At 37.2% G+C, this 13,313-nt stretch overlaps 1 protein-coding gene across 1 annotated transcript; it reads right to left on the reverse strand.

Annotated features, from left to right (window-relative positions):
- Positions 1-8,247: 8,247 nt before the first annotated feature.
- On the reverse strand, positions 8,248-12,775 carry si:dkey-85n7.8 (COX8 domain-containing protein). The gene is made up of 2 exons (XM_053489475.1): positions 12,523-12,775; positions 8,248-8,627 (listed from the first exon to the last, which is right to left on the reverse strand). Exons 1-2 carry the CDS (start codon positions 12,640-12,642, stop codon positions 8,517-8,519), a joined length of 231 nt encoding a protein of 76 aa, XP_053345450.1. The 5' UTR covers positions 12,643-12,775; the 3' UTR covers positions 8,248-8,516.
- Between the last annotated feature and the right edge of the window lie 538 nt (positions 12,776-13,313).

Raw genomic sequence — 13,313 nt, forward strand, 5'->3', positions numbered from 1 at the left:
CAGGGGAGACGATTACCCACAATTCCGCAGCACAAGAGAGAGAAAAAACGTTGGCTCAGTTGTGATCACGTGACGCTCGGCATCAAAACAAGAAGCGCATGCGTGATACATGATACTCGGTACTCGTAAATACTTGCTTGTTTTCCAAGTCAAAATTTATTAAAAATCTTTGCTCATCTTGCGGAACACTCGCAAACCGCGTTACTCGCAATCCGAGGTTTCACTCTATATCTAAAATTTGTGTTTTTTAAACATATTGTTAGGATATTATATGTAATCATTTTAATTTTCAGACGTTTTTGGAGAACTTACTAATTATTTAGTCAAAAACGTGTTTATTCTCTTTGGATTATGAACATACTGTATGGGCCAAAATTATTGGCACTCTTAAAGAAATTTACATTTTTATGGAAAATTGCTTTTAGTAGTAACATTAATTTGCCTTATGAACATTTCTTGTGCCACTTGGGTGTAAATGACACATCACCATGGGTAAATAAAAATAAAAAAACTCTCTTTATTAAGAGAAAATAAAGGTGTTAAGCATAAATTGGTGAGAAAATAAGGAATTCAATAGCATTGATCTGTGAATGTTATTTGGGCCCAGGTAAAATATGGAACATTAACCAGGAAGGGTACACATGTACAAACTGCCTACAGGGCTGTAGTCCAAGATCCCTCTATAGGCCTTCTCCAACTTCCTAGAACAACTAAGAAATGTGTGTTTTCATCAGGGGAGTCTTCAAATACTGCAGCTGTATGTGAACTTGTATTGTTTGTTTGTTTGTTTGTTGGGGTGTCTGCATTATTAGAATGTGTGTGGTACCTAACTTTAAAAAACTTTGGTTTGTTCCAAAAATCAGTTTGACAATAAAAGCATAATGTTTACGGATTTGTTTAAGCCCACAATTATCATTCATTGCATGTGTGGTGCTTTTTATATACAGTACTCAGCCAGAAAAAAATGTTGTGCACTCTAAGATTTCATTCCGACACTTTTATCTTCACTTTCATTACAGTGGTGTCCAGTTGATGTGTGTAAATTATTCCTCATCAGCCTCCCAGAGCCTCTCTCTCACATTCTGAGTCCTGGAATTTGCTCCGTGCCATCAGGGAAGAAGGAAAAACTCCATGTATGTGATAAACTGGTGATTCACTACATTCATTTTTATTTATTTTGGATTTTCCCCCTAATTTAGTCGTGTCCAATTCCTCCCCGACACTAGGGGGCTCCCACATTAAGGCTACCACTACCACTCAGCTGGGAGGGTCGTGGACTATCACATGGTTCCTCTGAACCACGTGACACCAGCCGACCGCATCTTTTCAAACTGCTCACTCACACACCAATGGAAGTCGGCGCCCCTGATTGGCTGTAGAGCCGTGATTAATGTGGGAGCACAGAGTACCTCTCATCCCTCCCCTCTGAGAGAGCTCGGCCAATCAGCTCTCTCTAGACCTCCGGCTGCGAGAGGTTACAGCATCACCTGGGGATCGAACTCGTGATTTCCGGAGATTCATTCAAGACTTCATTTTATCGCCACACAGACATATGTAGATGTCATTCAGTACATTCAGGCCTGTTTTATTGCCCCATAACGTTACTAAGTCTAGACCTGAGTAACTGATCAACCCCAGATCATAACACTGTCTCCAGAGGCTTGTACAGTGGACACTATGCATGATGGGAGCATCGCTTCATGTCCTTCCCTTCTTACCCTGACACGCCCATCACTCTGGAATAGAGTCAGTCTGGACTCATCAGGTCACATGACCTTTAAAAAATGAGGGGTTTTCTTGTGGGTGTTTTCTTATGTACTGGAAAAACCTGATCGTTTATCAATGGATTTTTTTTTCGCTCCCTGATGCTCGGATATATAAGAGTGTATGAAATATTAGAGTGTGTAAAGTATTTTTGGGCTGGGCAGTGACTTTGCATTTATACGATACATATAGAGGTATATATTTATATTAATATGAAACATATGCAAACTCCTAGTCTCTATAATTGTTTATTATTCAGGGAAAAGAAACTCACTCATAGTGTAGAGCTGTTTAAAATCCCTGTTTTATAACCATGATGATGATGTGTGAGGAGTGATGCGAGAGCTGCAGCCTTCAGTTTAAAATCATCTTCAGTACATAGGCTCCACCTGCTGGACATAAAAGAAGCACGCTCTATTAAACACACAAACCAGTGCAAAAGTTTGTACGCCCCAGGGTTTTTCTCTAAGCAGATATTAAGGACATACAGCTCTGTTTAAATTTCTAAAACTAAAAACTTAATTAGGTTTTTACACCCCATTGTCAAGCTTAAAGCGTTTAAACTGCTCAACATCTTACACACTCTAACGACCTGAACACACTCCCAAATGGCTCTCACACACTGTGAAACAGGGTCCCTGCGAGCTGTTTCATAGCGTTCACACACTCTAGAGCTTCTCACATGCACTCTGCTTTCTTGTTTGTTTTGTTTTTGTTTTTTTTAATAAAATATATCTATAAGGGGCGACACGGTGTGGTAGTGGTTAGCATCGTGACCTCACACCTCCAGGATCTGAGTTCAATTCCCACCTCGGGGTCTGTGTGCATGGAGTTTGCACGTTCTCCCCGTGCTTGGTGGTGGGTTTCCTCCGGAGTTGCCCCGTAGTGTGTTCCTGCCCTGTGATGGATTGGCACCCCGTCCAGGGTGTACCTCACCTTGTGCCCGAAGACTCCTGGTATGGGCTCCGGGTTTTCCTTGACCCTGTACAGGATAAACAGTATAGAGAATGAATTGAATGATGTATTTTATGATGGTACCATTAATTTTCCCACAATGCTGTTCTGAGGAATCGTTTCTATGCAGAGGAAATGAGTTTCAGAGGAAAAGTGTGAATCATTACATGTAATACCCAATAATTACAGTAAGAAAGGGTGCCAATAATTCAGAGGTTTTTCTGTGAGCTGTTTTTTTTTTAATGCTTAAGTACGTGAACGGAGTTCTACGGATGCACACTCCAGGTCAACGCAATTCTGGGAACGAAAACAAGTTAAAAATGAGAGAGGCCGTGACAATAAACAGAGAATTAAACACTGAGATAAACAGATGCGATGAGAGACCGCTGCGCTTCTGGGAAAACCGTGGTACCTCTGCAGTGCCGGATTTACTGTCTGTTACTCTTCTGGGGTGGGAGTGTGACACTCAGCACACACACACACACACACACACACACACACATCCCCGGTGGAGCGCTGAAATCCCACGGAGCTTTAACACTTTAAACATGACAGTGGTCACGTAACGACTTCACCCCGTTTCACCCCAGTGTGTTTTCCAGTTTGTGAGTCAAGAACATGTCATATTTTCTGCATTACTGTGTCTAAAGAAACTTTAAATGTCGGTGTTGACGAGAGCAACCAAATTAAGGACTGAAACATTAAACGTGTTTTATTCCTCTTATTTCGCATCAGTTATCAATTAAAGCCAATTATTACAGTTTTCATCCAATAAACAGTGACACATCATATGCCTTGCCCATTAATATAATTACATTTAATCTAGTTTAAGTTTTCTCACTGTACCCATCAGCCCTTGCGAGTGACATCATCATTACTCCACACACACAATGGGTTTAGATTTAAGTTGGGGTTTTCTGTGTCACTGTGTCATGTACAGTACTGGTGTTTAGTGTGCATTCCTGGTATCCTATTCAGTTTGCTTGTTTGTGTTTCACCGTGTCTGCACTCATCATCATATATGACAAAACTCCAGACCAGGAGGGATGCAGCAGGTGGTCTACTGATTACGCGTCCCTGCGAGCAGGTCATCCAGTGGAAGATGTTTCTGTAGATCTACAAGGAGGTGTTTCAGGAGGACCAGAGTGAGATAAGGCGTGACAGATTACATACAGGAGGGACACATAAACACCTGTTTCAGCACCAGACTTGCAACTTTTTGTTGTCCTAAAACTGGAGACTCCTTCCTCACATTTACATTAGAGCACTAAGCAGAAGCCCATATCCAGGGCAACTTACAGTTTTTATCCCGTAATACATTTGAGGGCCGTGCCCAACATGGTGGCGGTGGTGTTGGGATTTGAACCTGGGACCTTCTGATCACGCCTTAACCACTGAGTTACCGCTGCCTGCCTTATTTGTTATAGGTGCAGAATCTGTCATACATATCCTTTAAAAGCGCTGTTGCTATGGAAACGATAATTGGGCAAAACATAGTAATGGTGCCAAAAAATGTCTCATCCAGGTGAAAAGATGAATTATCAGATCCGATCATATAACACTGTTTTTTATAATATGCAATGCTTCTTATTTCCTGATCCATACTTAGTTTTTTTATAAAAACGCTACACATTTATATTTTTTACCAGATGCACATTTGCTAAATACAGTTTTATGCCCTTTTATGTTTTAGTGTCTGTTACTTTTTCAAATTCAAATTCAATTCAAATTTTTCAACGATCTTAACTGTCATTCAGATGAAACTCGTTTAATTTAGATTTCACATGAAAAGACTTTTAACTAATCAGACTCCAGTTTAGTTGCATTCTTTAGTCGAAAGATAGAGAAGATTTTTCAAGATGAAGGACAAGCACAGTAGACTTACTGTATAAAAAAAAGCCACTTTAAAGATAAGAATCGAAATCTGTTTGTTTTGATTCATTGTTTGTTGTTTATGGTGAGTCTATATATATACTTTTGACTTTTGCACGTTCCTCTAACCTGTGTTTGATCTTCTAATGATGTTCTAATCAGGAGGAAGTGAACGTTCCATCCTGAGCCATGGGAATATAAGAAATGTTTGCACTAGAGATAATATTATGTTAATCGCTCCTAATTAAAACGGCAAAACTTTCCATGTGCAGGGTTTTTAAAAATGCTGGTGATTTTCATCTGTTTTTCCGATAAGCAGACGAGGAAGCGTGGCGTAATCACTGAGCTCCAGGAGGTAAAGATAATAAATCATTATCCCCGCTGTCTGAGAGACTGGAAAAATCTCCACGGCTCCTGTCCACGGGACCACACACGGGGTCACACGAGGTCACGAGAATCAAGACGCATCAGCAGTCAGCTTGAAAATGGGAGCGCTAATGGATTAGACAATTTAATTAGTACACAGTAATGTGCTTAGGCTGGAGAACCACCAGGGGAACATCAGGAGATACACAACATCTACTAATGGGGATTTAAGATAATAATAATAATAATAATAATAATAATAATAATAATAATTTCTTTTAAATTATATTTCTTTATTTCTAACTAATCGTCTGTTTCATACGGAACCCATAAGAAAAAAAAAGATGATTCAGGAATTTTTTGACAATTTTTCTTACATGATTAATTAATAATTATATTTCCATATAATATTCCATTATATTTATATAAATTTTTGTATTTGTTCAGTTATTTATATTTTATAGTGCTTTATCCTGTCCACAGAGTCGCAGGAGCTTGGATCCTGTCCCAGAAGTTACACCCTGGACGAGGTGCCAATCCATCACGGGTCACCAAGATCCAAGATGGCGCCGGTGAGGTCGCTGCCGTCACCAAGGCTCCGACCTCTCTGTTTCTGTATTCGTATCATTTTCTCTTATTTCATATTTTATTTCTCTATTCGAATACTTTCTCTAAATCTTTTAATGCATTGTATGTGTTTACTAGTGTAATTCATTCCCGCAGAGAGACCCTTATCTTTAGGTGACGTGTGGTCGTATAAGCATCTCAATTACATTTGAATTTGGCACAGACACACACACACACACACACACACACACAGACAAAATTTGCCTAATCTGCCTGTCTTTAGACTGAGGAAGGAAACCCACCAGGCACGGGGAGACAACATGCAAACTCCAAGCAGGACGTGTGAGACCACAGAGCGACCGCCAGTCCACCACCGAGCCACCGGACTCACAACCACAACACACGTCACACAGGATCCTTTAACCTATTATTCTTATTTCCACATATAATTCCTAGATGTGATTAATTTATTTCTACTTGAATTGTTTACTTTGATCTTTCTACCTATGATTCTTATATTTTCATTTTATTTCCAAACTTCTTTGTTATTCTTAATCATGATTTCTTTATTTTGATGTGATTCATATATTCATAAATATGTGATTTATAATTTTAATTATTTATTTCCACATTTCCATTTTATACATGATTAATTAATAATTTTTTATAATTTCTTTAAACCTATGATTCATTTACTTGATTATATCATTTTCACATCACACATATAACATAACATTTATTTAATTTCCATGTGACTTAAAATATTTTTCATAAGATTTAATTTTTCCTAATGGGATTTTTACATTTGATCAGTTTTATGATTCTTACAGACAATTTCTTTCTTTCAGTATTTGATTCCTAATTGTAATTCATTAACATATTGTGTGATTTTTTTATTTCCGAATGTGATTCTTGTGTGATTTACTTTTTTCTTTTTGTGATTCTTAATCATAATGTCTTTATTTTGACACGTGATTCTCCAGTAAGATTTCCTATATTTGACGTTTCATTCATTTCCACATGTGATTCATAATCATACTTCATTTATTTCCATATTTGATTCTTAATCATGATTCATAAACTTGCGTATGTGATTTGTAATTTTAAATATTTATTTACAAACACAACTCTTATACACGATTTATTTATTTCCACTTGATTCGTACACTTGATTATTTCATTTCCATGTGACATAAAAACATTTTTCATGAGACTAAATTATTTCCACATGTGATTCTTTAACATGATCGTTTTTATGTGATTCACAGTATCATCATACAGAATGTACAGTTAACATTAGGTATTAAAACTTTAAATTTAGACTAAATGAATCAGAATTTATCAGACTTTAATCAATATTACATTTTTTAAAGTTGACATTTTCTTTCAAAATCCTACATAATACAGTGTTCAGATTTAACTTGAAGCCACTAATAAAAAAAAATGTAAATCATGATTGTGAACTGTGCAGTAAAGTGTGTGTGTGTAAGAAGTGTGTTATATCCGTTCGGTTCTCTCCAGGAGAAAACACACACTGTGCTCTCGTCCTGACCTGAACATCACACTCTCTTCAATCGCACGATAATCACACTGTTGTTGTCTTGTTGGTCCTCTCAGGCTCTCTCTCACACACACACACACACACACACACGCGCGCGTGCGTTTCCTGTGCTCCACTGAGGATAGAAACATGCAGATGTACTGATGAATGTTAGTGTTATGGATGTTATCACACATCCTGATATCAGCTCATTTTCTCCAGACGCTCCTATCCTGAGCTTCATAAATAACCAAACGTCTCAACGGCTGCTGAAGAACTTTAAATAAAACTTCTTTCGAAGCCACACATCAGCTCTCATAACCCTGATGTAACTCAGTGATCTTCAGCATAATCATAATAACACATTACAGCATTGGTTCATAATCTCTGATTCATAATTCACTTCTGAGAGTAAAAACTCTCTTTATTCCTCTATATAATCCCCTGATACACTGATGCACTTATCCCAGTATGTCATTAGTGCTTGGACAACATTGATGTTTGAGCTGTTCAAATGTTCAAATGTATATATATACATACTGTATGATAAGATTCATATTTCTGATTATAACTTCCTCCCAGGTCATGAAACCCTGCACACAGATGATGACGCCGTTATAACTGAATTATGAATCTTTAATCCGACTTTCTGTATGGTATAATTTGGTACATTCATTTAATTGTTAATAGAATGTTGTATGTGGTGTATGTACTGTATGTGGTGTCACTGCGTATGAACTGTATAAGGTTGAAGTTGCTTTATGCTGTGACTATGACCCTTGTTAAAGGCGCTACATAAATAAAATTGAATTGAATTGAAGAGCGTTGTGATGTTTAATAACGCTGCTGTGTATCAGAGTGTCATGATGTCTTAGGGTAAAGTCAAGATTATATCTCAGTTATGAAGTTCAATATCATCCTTATGTCACTGTGACACATCAGATCTATAAAGAGTCAGCTGTCACGATCTCACATAAATGTATTAAGACAAACTTATGACATGAAAACTCTCTGTAATGTGACTTAGGGCTTATGTCACATCAAAGGTTATAAAGACAGCCCTTATGACAGGACCTTGCTTAGCATAAGTGTTTATAAATGTTTATGTAGGTTCATGGAAGTTGTCTTGTTAAACCTCTTATGTAGGTGTTTTGTAGCCTTACGAACTTTGCAAATAACCACAGGATTTTAGACTGTTTTACTTTAAGAGCTTGTGTTTATTACAGGAAGGAATGTGTAGCATTTTTTTACACAGTAAGCGCTGTCTTGAGCTGCAGTGACATTAGCAGTGCTGCGCTAACGCTGTGCTAACACCACGGAGGAGTGATGTGTTATTTCTCTCAGGTTTCCTCATTAGTGCTCTGACAAACAAGTGGATTATGGAGGTGAGTGATGCTTCAGAGGTAGCCGGTTCGCCGTTGGCGTGAAGCATGACAGCTAGGTGGCGCTCTGTTCAGGACGGAGGAGCAGGAGGGCGCTGTCGGTACTCAGGCAGGTGGTGCAGGATCCATCCGGCTGGAAGCAGGAGAGCCGTCGCAAACACCGACATGATGAAGAAACTTTGCTGTGGAGAACACGAGGAAGTGAAAACACACACAAATACACATGATTCAGCTTCAGTGTCAGTTATAAACTATTAACAAACATAATAATTAAATTCAATTATGATTGTGGAGCTGTGTTGATGAGTGCAAATGAGAAAAAACATGCAACAAATTTTGTAACCCAAGATTACTTTTATAATCAATGATTCATTCAATAAAATTTTATATTCTAAAGAATAAAACCCTTGTGTCATGCTGTTATTGGAAAATAATCAGTATGAAACTCTGTTACTGTTCTCACCTCAGTGTTGATCAGTGTTGGGTGTAACGTGTTACAAAGTAACGTGTTAGAGTACTTTTTTGATGTAATGAGTAATCTAACGTGTTAGGTCCACCATTTAAGTACTCAGTTATTTAGTTACTTTTTCAAAAATGTAATTCGTTATTCAGACAATTTATGTAATCCATGAGCCAGACAGCAGTGATTATCAATCCGTTATTGTTGTGTGAAAGTCGTCCTACAAGCTCCGCCCCCAAAACCCCGCCCCCTTTGTTATTCCTGCTGTTATACCCCGATCTCACCTATGCGGTTTAACTATGTGGCGACCGACGCGCGGAAAGACGGAAACCTAATCACGGCGCCAAAACTCATGGTGAATCATGAACTGTACTTACCCCGTAGTGAGATAGGGGTATTAGTAGGTGAGATAAGGGTATTAGTAGGTGAGATAGGGGTATTAATAGGTGAGATGGGGGTATTAGTAGGTGAGATAGGGGTATTAATAGGTGAGATAGGGGTATTAGTAGGTGGGATGGGGGTATTAGTATGTGAGATAGGGGTATTAGTAGGGGAGATGGGGGTATTAGTAGGTGAGATGGGGGTATTAGTAAGTGAGATGGGGTATTAGTAGGTGAGATGGGGGTATTAGTAGGTGAGATGGGGGTATTAGTAAGTGAGATGGGGTATTAGTAGGTGAGATAGGGGTATTAGTAGGTGAGATAGGGGTGTTAGTAGGTGAGATGGGGGTATTAGTAAGTGAGATGGGGGTATTAGTAGGTGAGATGGGGTATTAGTAAGTGAGATAGGGGTATTATTAGGTGAGATGGGGGTATTAGTAGGTGAGATAGGGGTGTTAGTAGGTGAGATGGGGGTATTAGTAAGTGAGATGGGGGTATTAGTAAGTGAGATGGGGGTATTAGTAGGTGAGATGGGGTATTAGTAGGTGAGATAGGGGTATTATTAGGTGAGATGGGGGTATTAGTAGGTGAGATAGGGGTGTTAGTAGGTGAGATGGGGGTATTAGTAAGTGAGATGGGGGTATTAGTAGGTGAGATAGGGGTATTAGTAGGTGAGATGGGAGTATTAGTAAGTGAGATGGGGGTATTAGTAGGGGAGATAGGGGTATTAGTAGGTGAGATGGGGGTATTAGTAGTTAACAGATTATGGGCCAAACTTCACTGAGTGATGATGGTATAATAATTATAAAGGTCTCGACTAAAACAACATGCATGAGGAATCACAAAGGAGTTTTCATTTTCTGCAGTGGAAAAGTACTTAGACTAGTTACTTTTATCAGAAACTAACGCTGTAATGTAACTGATTACTTTTTAAAGACAGTAATTATGTAATGTAATTAGTTACTTTAAAAAGTAACGTCCCCCAACACTGCTGTTGATTATTTTCCTATAACATTTCTACAGTTTTGTTCCTCTGACACTGCTGAAGTTGGCACACAGTTATAATTTTTATAATTTATTAATCCACAAAACATTGACTGATTCATTGGTTTTAGATGTTTAAAGTTTGAAACATGTACGTTCCTGTTCTCACTTGTTATAGCAGCTATAAACAGTCTCTCTCTCTCTCTCTCTCTCTCTTTCTCTCTCACTTTCAGCGAGAATGCGGATACAGCGGAGTCTGCACTCGTCGTTAGTCTACTGCTGATGCTGAGTGGTTGGAACAGACGAGAGGTTTTTGTCATTTTCTCTGCAGCGTTTATTATGAACAAATTTTATTTTTCAATCAATACTTTTGCACAGTACTGTATATATACTGTATATTATATTAGTTTTTAAGTATATATAACTTAAAATCCTGAATTATTCTATTTACTGTAATTAAATAGAATTTTATTTGTATAATAATGTTAATAATGAATAAATAATAAACACAAATCTGGATAATTTTTAAGTTATTCTTCTGTGATTTTAATGACCTGAGATTGTTCCAGGTCTGCTGATAAAATTAAAGTTCATTTGTTCACTCAGTGCTGAGTGTTCCTCCTGATCCTCTGACCCTCAGGCCCAAAGATTCACTTCTCAATTTGATTCAAGTGCACTTGAGTTTAACAGTCTCAGTCCTGAGGATTAGTTTAACTCTGAACTGAACGTGTGAGTCACACTGTACACTACGGAATGTTTTAAAAAAGAGATTCCCGTTTAATATGATCCAATGTTATGATTAAAGGTTTTATTTTTTACATATTAATTATAATTATAAGTGCTACTCGCAATTTAAGAAAAAACAAATTTGCATATTTTTGGTATTTATTAGGTTGAATAATTCAAATGATCCAGAGTAACTTTATTTGTAACTTATTTTTTCACATAAAAATGTTTTTATATCCTTCTTATACATAGTTCTTACTTTTAACTAGATCCTTAAAGAATAAAAAATTAGAATAGACAAAAGCAATAACAAATGATTTGTCCTACGTTCTGACACCGTCATTTATATTTACATTTACTGTACATTTAGACGTTTGGCAGACTATAAGTGCTCTATATGTTTTAAAGTTTCAATCATTAGAGGGATCGTTACACTTGGTTACTAACTACACAGTAAGTTCCATCAGTCACACACTGTGGGGAGGTTTCTTTTGTTTTGTTTTTTAGTTATGGGATTTAATCCAAATATCTATGAATTGGTCGTATAACTTTTTATCAAAATCATTTGTATTTCAAAGAGCAATTAAAAGCACATGCAGTAATTTATAAAAGAGTCATTATTATTTGATTTATTCATTATTTAGGTTTGATCTAATATTTATTGGAGTGCATTTGTCTCCAATCTACGCCGTATAAACAATGTTAATTTAACACTATAGTTTTGTAGTTCTATGGGTAAAATGTTACTTAAACCCCAAAACAAAGTGAAATATTTTAATAAATTGTCAAAATACAGTTTTAATATGCATGAAAATATGTGAAGTGTAATAATTATAATTACAATTATATAAAATATATTATTTCATTTTCGAAAGTTATGATCAGTGTAATGCTGGTAACCAGGAACCTTCACCAAAATGTTGGGGATTTCATCATAAAACTCTTTTTTATCTACAGGAACAATTGAGGAAATACACAAGTCTTCTGATGACCCAATATGAGTTTTAGGTTTTTTTTTTTTTTTTGGTTTTCCATTTTAGTTCAGTTCATTTTTATCTTAAAGTTTAAAATTACACTTTTTTTAGTATACTGTACATAAATTAAGCGCAAAATTTCCACTGGAGTAAAACTGAACAAAAATAAATAAGGGTAAATAATGTTTAGGTTAGAATTATGAAATAGAATAAAGTACTTTATAAAATTAACTATTTGTTTCTTCATAAATTAGACATAATATTAACATGCAAAAGTAACATGAGGTCAAAATCCTTTTTTCTTTTCTTGAGTGTATTATAAAATCTATATGCCGGCATTAGGGATAAAACAAGGACAAAACTTAAAACTAAATTAATCATTTCTTAATAAGTTTTTTTTTTATATAAAATTATACATTTTTTGAGATGATCACACATTATTAAAAGAAAATGTTGAATTTTTTTACATTATCTTTGGACTGAATTGACTTTTCATTAGTCAGAACCAAACTGTGTTTAAATCTTGAAGACGTGCCCTGGTTTATAGACTCACCCCGGGTCCGATCTTGGTCTTGGGCGGTTTGCTGTAAATGCTGCTGCTGCGGTTCTGCAGGACGACCCGGGACCAGCTGAGGTTGCTGCGCCGCATGGTTCTGGTTAGAGCCGGCAACATGTTGAGGACAGACAGAGAGAGAGTATAGGTGAGGTCAAGGTGAGGGACGTAATGAGAGAGAGAGAGGGAGAGGGAGAGAGAGAGAGAGAGAGAGAGAGGGAGAGAGAGAGAGTTGCTGTGTGCAACCCCTTGTTCTCTCCTCTCCAGTGATGATAAATGAACGAGGACGTCCTGATAAATGGTCCAGGATGTGACCCAAACCCGGCCCACTCTGAGGGCGGAGTCTGTCCAAACTTCTTTAGTTCTTACAGAGGGTTTAAACACAGAGTCAGGACCAGACGCCGTTAAATCACTGGTGTCAGGGTTATCTTGTCCAGTGGATAAATAAAGTATCTTCCAAGCAATGAACAATAATTTTTTTTTTTATAATAAGTAGCTTGTTGAAATTTTAGATAGCAGCAGTGATGAGAGAGAGAGAGAGAGAGAGAGAGAGAGAGAGAGGTTTGGTCGTTTATAAGAACTGTTGTAAGTGCATGACAAATATAAAAAAAAACATCTGTACACATCTGGGGATTTTTGGAAACGACAAATACACTTATTAGATAATATAAATTAATTTATTGGTATATGTGAGAAGTGGTCTTCCTATACTCTTAAAGCTCTCAGAAGACAGATCGTCTCGAATCCAAGAGCGATGTGTAGGTGGAGCTGGAGCGTTCCTCCTGAGACAG

The sequence above is a fragment of the Clarias gariepinus genome, chromosome 27 (assembly GCF_024256425.1).
Source record: "Clarias gariepinus isolate MV-2021 ecotype Netherlands chromosome 27, CGAR_prim_01v2, whole genome shotgun sequence".
Lineage (NCBI taxonomy): Eukaryota > Metazoa > Chordata > Actinopteri > Siluriformes > Clariidae > Clarias > Clarias gariepinus.